The sequence below is a fragment of the Elaeis guineensis genome, chromosome 7, assembly GCF_000442705.2.
Source record: "Elaeis guineensis isolate ETL-2024a chromosome 7, EG11, whole genome shotgun sequence".
Lineage (NCBI taxonomy): Eukaryota > Viridiplantae > Streptophyta > Magnoliopsida > Arecales > Arecaceae > Elaeis > Elaeis guineensis.
In genome coordinates, this window is record NC_025999.2 from 71,381,886 (window position 1) to 71,388,807 (window position 6,922).

General features: G+C 39.2%; 1 protein-coding gene across 1 annotated transcript; it reads right to left on the reverse strand.

Moving 5' to 3' along the window:
* Positions 1 to 1,443: 1,443 nt before the first annotated feature.
* LOC105048982 (transcription factor TCP20) lies at positions 1,444 to 3,526 on the reverse strand. The gene is made up of 2 exons (XM_073261088.1): positions 1,689 to 3,526; positions 1,444 to 1,601 (listed from the first exon to the last, which is right to left on the reverse strand). The coding sequence occupies exon 1, from the start codon at positions 2,845 to 2,847 to the stop codon at positions 1,942 to 1,944; it is 906 nt and encodes a 301-aa protein (XP_073117189.1). The 5' UTR covers positions 2,848 to 3,526; the 3' UTR covers positions 1,444 to 1,601; positions 1,689 to 1,941.
* Positions 3,527 to 6,922: the final 3,396 nt, after the last annotated feature.

Consider the following 6,922-nt stretch of genomic DNA (forward strand, 5'->3'; position numbering starts at 1 on the left):
GTTGAAAATAAAGTGCATGAGTATAAAACTGCATATAGACACGAACTTAACATGACATTTAGGATCATATTGTGTACAAAGTATCAACCACTATACTGCAATTTATAAAGTTTGAAAATAAGCCAACATACATCCAATTTGAGCTCAGATGCTCCACCAAAGAGGGGTAGAGAGGCTAGGTCAACTCTGTCTAGACTCATTTCTCTTCTTTCTTTGGCTAGGTCAAATCTCTCAGAAAACTCCTAAAAGATCTCTTAAACAAATCTGTACTCGATCTTAAGAGAATGGTCTTTGAAGGCTACGATTATCAATCACAGGTCAATAGTAGCATTTCTAGGCATTAATTATCTAACTCTTGAATAGAATGTGAACCATCCTGATCCCATAGTTAGAATTCAAAATGAAACTAATTGTACGTGGAAGTCATGATTTTCTTGTCTCTTCCATTATATTATTTGATATTTCTACTAATTAGTAAATAAAATTTATTTAAGCTTTTTGCATCATTTATATCTTTTTTCTAGATCATAACTAATTAAAAATATTTATGAATATATGGTAACACATGAATTATTTCAAAAAATTATCAGCAAAAATTATATAGATGAGAAAAGTAACCTCTTCTTATGACTCAAATCAATAAATAAATATGCTCCAGAATTGATGTAATTGCACAAATATAATAAAAGAAATAACCCAAATCATACTCAAAGGAAATATAATTTCTAAAAGTAGCAGCATGATTGGTTTCAGCCATTTCTAGCTGAAATTTGACCCAAGCCAATTTCAACTGAAATTCCTTGTACTTAAGCAAGAGAATAACTAATAGATACCATGAATTACTAGAGGAAAAAAATCTTACTAAAGGGTATCCACTTCATGTTGAAAGGAGCTAACCATTCATTACATGACAATTAACTACATCCTGAAATAACAGCATCTCCAATTCTCAAAGAAATTGTTTTATCTATATAGGGGAAAACTGAATAATATGGAAGAGGACTAAAAACAGAATCATGACAATGGGCTACAAAATCAATCATGTCAGACAACCTAAAGCATTTGGAGGTTTCAGGATTTGGTAAACTACCAGCACCTTCAAGTTTCTGCTGGTATCCATGATGAAGATGTTGAAGATAGTATAGCTACTGTACTCTGAGCAAATACAAAGTGCCGAAGGTTGTCATTGTTCACAGATCATAGTTCTGACAGAGATGAATTTGCTAAAAGTTTTTTTTTTCTCAGCATTATGATCAGGCACATGTGAAGCACAATCAGAAACCAGAAGATCAATTCTATGTACACCAAGATAATAACTAGCATAAGAGAACTTAAATCACTCATAGGCGAAGAGATCTGGCTCTGCTAATGTTTCTTAAAATGCAAAGCATCTCCAAAGAAAATAAGTACTACATATCAAGCAGAGAATCTCACATATAAATATATGAAATGCCAACATTTATTTGCCAAAAAACAAGCCAATCACAACTCCACCAATACAGCAAAAATTACCGAAGATGGCTAGAATTCTTATCTACATGCCTCGAAATAAACAAGATATTCAGTTCCATCGCAATCTATTCAGCTCTGTTAATATACACCTGCATGTTCCAAACCAAAACTCATCCATTACAACCCAGGAGCAGTAAAGAGAACAAACTCAAATATGCTAACAGACAGAAAAGTACCCGAATTCCGAGACTCCGGTCAAATCATGCAGAGAAAGAAGAAGCAGGCAAACCCAATAACTCAATACAGAATGCCATCAATGACTGGATCTTCCCATCTCACTTTCTCCGCATTGCTCTCGAAGTCACACACAGAAGAAAACCGACCAACCAATCGAAAAAAGAAAAAAAAAAGATCGAATTTTGCTACTCTCTTCGGCTAATCTTCCTCTTAATCGCCAAACTCTCCTTCCAAGCTCTACAACACCCATCTCTACTGTCCTGAACCCTGCGAATCATCCTCCGCAGATGGAGTCTGCTGGTGCTGCTGGTTCTGCTGCAATTGACCACTTCCAGCTCCACTCACTCCCCTTCCCTGCCCCATCTGCTGATAGAACTGACTCAAGGCCTGCGGGCTGAGAACCCCAATGTGCCCGTCCTGCGAAAGCCCAAGTTCCAGCCCTGGCAGCTGCTGCCCGTGCCCGCCAAGCAACGATGCGAAGCTCATCGCGCCGAGATTCCCTCCAGGCAACTCCAGCCCGTGCAGGCCCATCCTCTGCATGTAGCTTGAGTCCCCACCGCTGCCGAGATTTGATGTGGAAGGGGCGAAGCCGGAATTGAACCCGCTGATGGGCGGTGGCCACAGGCCGGGGTGGGAGCGGGCGAGGTTGGCGCCGAGCATGGCCCAATTAGGCCGGGGGCCAGCGGCTTGGCCAAGGTCGTCGAGCTTCTGGTGGAGGCCGGCAGGAGCAGAGGCGGCGGGGTGGGACATGGGGGCGGCGGCGGCAGCGGCGGCGAGGGCGGAGGCGGGGATGGTGCCGGTGCCGGTGGCGGCGATGATGGCGGGCTCGGCCTGCTGGAGGAGCCACTGGATGGTCTCGCCGTCGGACTTGTGGCCGAGCTCACGGGTGAGCTGGAAGATGCGGGCGGCGCAGAGGGCGGGCATGCGGATGCGGCGGCCGCGGCCGTCGACCTTGGTGTGGCGGTCCTTGTTGGAGCTGCGCTTGGGGGCGAGCTGCCGCCTTTGCTCCTCCTTCTCGGCGGCGAGCTCTCTCTCGGGGGCGTCTCTGGCCTCAGGTGTGGTGGTGGTGGGCTCCCTCTTGTCCGACTGGGGGAGGCCCAGGGCCTGGTGGAACCTGGGCACCTCTTGGGGCAACTTGGAGGAGCCCTTGGGATCCATGGCAGAGCAAAAAGGTGGGATTTTTACGCAAGAAAACAAGGAAAGATGAGATTTTGGGGAGATTGGGTTGAGAGAGAAAGAGAGAGGAGAAGATTGGAGTTGATACAAAGGGCTAGACTATCTTATCATAGGTCTTCTCTTCTCTTCTCTTCACCAGGTTTGGGCAGGGGAAGGGGATTGGAGTTGAAGGGCAGAGACAGAGAAAGAGAGAGGAAAAAAATAAAGGACCAAGATACCAACTTTCTAAATTTACTGCCTGTTTTCAAGTTTTTTTTGACAGTCTACAGTCTTTTTCCATTCTTTACCTGGCCTTGGGATCCATGAGAGAGGGGGGAGGGAAAAGGTGGGTTTTTTTGGGGTTCTGGGTTCAAATCTAAATGGGGGAAGATTATGCTGGAGCTTGGAAGGGGAATGATGAAAAGGGCTAGAAATCCATGAATCTTTACTGGTTCTGGCAAGGGAATGGCTTGAGTTGAAAAGAACTTGGAAGGCAGAAAACATAAATATACACATAAAACTTTTTCCAAAAAATAAAAATAATAATAAATAATAACAACAATAATTGCTGAATAGATTTCAAAGGAGTTCAAGATAAATACTGAGATAAAGAGATAAACAGGATATTAAATTGCAAAATTTACTTTCTCATTTGAGCTCTATTTCACAACTTCCCCCTCTTTTTAAGGTGTTGGTTTCTTTTCATCCTTGACTTGTTTCTGGGGGCCGTCCTGACTCCTGACCCCCTATGACTGTTCATAAGACTCTTGTAACATCGCTTTCCCACATTCTATAGATTGGATTCCTCTCTCTCTTACCCTTCCTTCCACCCTGAGCTATTATTGCTTACAAAACTTGCAAGCGACTCACCTTAATAAGCATACACTTGGCAACATATTAGTGGCATATACGCTTGCTTGGTCACCACTATAGAACCATGATCAGAGGCGAGAGAGAGAATATCAAAAGGGAATATGGAGACCAACAACCACATGAAAATGAGGACAAGGAGTGGTTGCAGTTAGCAAAGTGGTTTTAATAGTTAATTACCAAAAAAAAAAAAAAATAGTGGTTTTAATAGTTCAGTTTGGAGATCCTTTCAGAGCTGGGCTTGTTTTATTTTCCCTTGCTGGGGGGAGTGTCTGACAGTTCTATGGCCTCCTGGGTCACTGTTGCTGTTTTTTTCTTTGTTTTCTATATTTCATGTGGGGCTTTGGAGATTTGCTTTGGAAGTGGTGGAGAACTGGCCTTCAGATGCAGCATGGGGTATTAGTGGGATATCACTATATGGCTAGTTTCCTGTTTGGTTTTCTGGAACAAGCTCATGGCTCTCTCAGTTAATACCAAAAACCAGCTTCAAGAAAATGACATCAAATCCTTTTATCATCTTTCCCAAGACAAAGATGCCTGACTCCCATGTGAAACTTGGAATTTTTTTTTTTTTTTTTTTTTTGAAATCCATGACATTATGCATGCCCATCTCTCTGTTAGGCAAGCAACATTGGGAAAAGAAAAAAAAGGGTTGTCTACAATTAAGTAGAGGATTTTGGTAGAGATCATAATTCATAATTGCCTTATTGTGCACTTGCTAGGAATTCACAAAGGTAAATTTGTAAATATTTCATACATCCTGGTAGCAAGGGGGTCATTGTGTTGGTTATTTTTCCTTCAACAATAGAATCACAAGTCAAGGAAGCTATATTGGACGCTTTCTCATAAGTCATGGATCAGGATTTTTTTAATTACATTTTTAACTTATATGATATTTGATTTGATATATTGAATTATTAGGTCATTCGGAATGTTTCTAAAAATAAAGGTCCTTGGCATTTGAAATACGGAATTGACAAGATTTGAATCCAATTTTGTAAGATTAGGATTCTTTCTTAAATCGCCGCCAACTTTTTGGAACAACAGATCCAATCTAAGTCCTTTTACCAAATAAAAAAAATATGAATCACATTTCAGCCAACTTTACTATTTAATGATTCTTAAAAAAAGACTTTGACTTATGTGTTTAGGTTTTTGTTGTTATCCCACCGTGTCTCATGCAATCTATAAATTGAAAACACAAGATATCCTTAATCACACCTTAGAAACATGTAGGACTATAAATAAGATAGATTTGGGTCGGATCGATCCATGTTGTATCCACATCCAAACTTAGTAAAAAACTTAAGTTGAAATTGAGGTTCCGATCCACCAAAATGAGTAAGATCTCTACTTGTATCCAAACTTGATTAATAATCGGATTTGAGTTTATTATGAGTTCTTTTAAGATTCAACTAGCACATGATTTTAGTGGGCTAACTGGCCAAGAAAGTATCATAATCTCATCAGCCTCCATATAACATATAGTTGCAGCAGATTGCAACAGGAAATGAGTATGATATAGAAAGTAAATAAATTAACTTTGTAGAAAAAATCCAATCATTTTTGAGATAGGTTTACATTTATATTTACATTTAATTAGTTTAATTAAAATATAATCTATCAATTGAAATTTTGGAATTGGAATAACAATGGCAAGAGTTAAGAAAAACATACATGAGAAAAAGACATAAATCCAAATATAAAGAAAGGGAATTATTAAAAACCGTATAGCCAATTCTCTTTACATTCCTATATTTTTGTATCCGTGTTTGGATTTTTGGATTCAAACAAAGCTACATCTAAGTTCAGTCGAATAAGAAATCAATTCCTTTAGTAGAATCCAGCTTCAATACAATAAAATTATCAAAAGTTAGGTCGGATTATCAGGTTTTCGGTATCATTATACTTCTAAAAACACTTGGTCATCATCCAAGTAGATTATATATATATATATATATATATATATATATATATATATATATATAAGCATGGAATCCATGATCAAATGAGAATGTCAAAAACCTAGCTCCCTAAATACAAGGCATGCCTCATCTGTTTCTGAAAAGATATTTTTTTAATCCTATATATTGCACCAATTGATGTCTCTATCCCATGAACTAGTCTGGAAAAGAAGAAATATAGGGATAGGATTGACCAAATTCTTTCCATCTCCTTTCCCCTTTCCGACCATGCAAGTGAGCTACAGGCCATATGTGATCCCCTCCCCTCTCTCTCTCTCTTTCATACAACTGTTGCTGTGGAGAAGTCCTGTTTGTGAGGGTTGATAATTATGGTGGGAGTGGGCTAATGCGTTAATTGGGTCATGGACTAGTGGTCACGAGTGCTTACCATGATGGAGACAACTGAGGGGCCCCTTCTTGAAAGCCTCAAGTGGAGCTGTGGACATATCACTCCAGTTCACATGAATTCAGAGCATAAACAAAAGAATCTCACTTTATATGTTTTGAATGGCATCCTTGGTCGGCTTTGCGTATCTGTATGCATCATTTGGGTCTCCCTCCCCAATCTTTCTTTTCTAAAGCTTTTTGAAAATAAAAAGTGGCGCCGATCTCTATCAAGTATAACTCCTTGAGCCATTCAAATAAGATGGGTTGCAGCTTCATGAATTGAATTATTACTAATAGGTAATGTATACTTTTTTTTTTTTTCCCCCAATTAACACTCCTATAGATCATACATGCATGCAGTGGTAGCGTTCTTACCTTGAGGATACTATAAATAAAACTTTTAAAGGCAAAACTTAGAAGACTGTAACTTGTTTCTTATTGATCGATATTAAATAGCATCAAAAAAATTTTGCATAAAGAAGAACTAGAGCTCAGCACATGTGGTGCATGCATGCATGTTAAACTCTCCTTTTCTTTCATTTTTTTTCTTAAGAGATGGCACTGCAAGTTTCGAGAGTTGAGAAACCTCGAGCATGCATGCTTTTAAATGCACATGGAAGGCTCCAGAATCGAACATGAATACAAGACTCCAATGCTTTCATATCATTTGTAGTAGAAGAGCAGATATCCAAAAAGAGAGACAAAACTTGTCATAACCAAAAGGAGACAAAGCTTGTCAAGTTACTATTAACTTTAAAAGATGAATAATTTTGAGTAGTGTATACTTGAAAATCTAGACTTGTGCAATAATTATCATATTGGTTGTCTCCTTCCTTTTCTCAGAAAACACTGAAGAT

Bases quoted from the DNA above. Each gene is read 5' to 3' on its own strand.
- LOC105048982 (XM_073261088.1), bottom strand. From the start codon at position 2,847: ATGGATCCCAAGGGCTCCTCCAAGTTGCCCCAAGAGGTGCCCAGGTTC.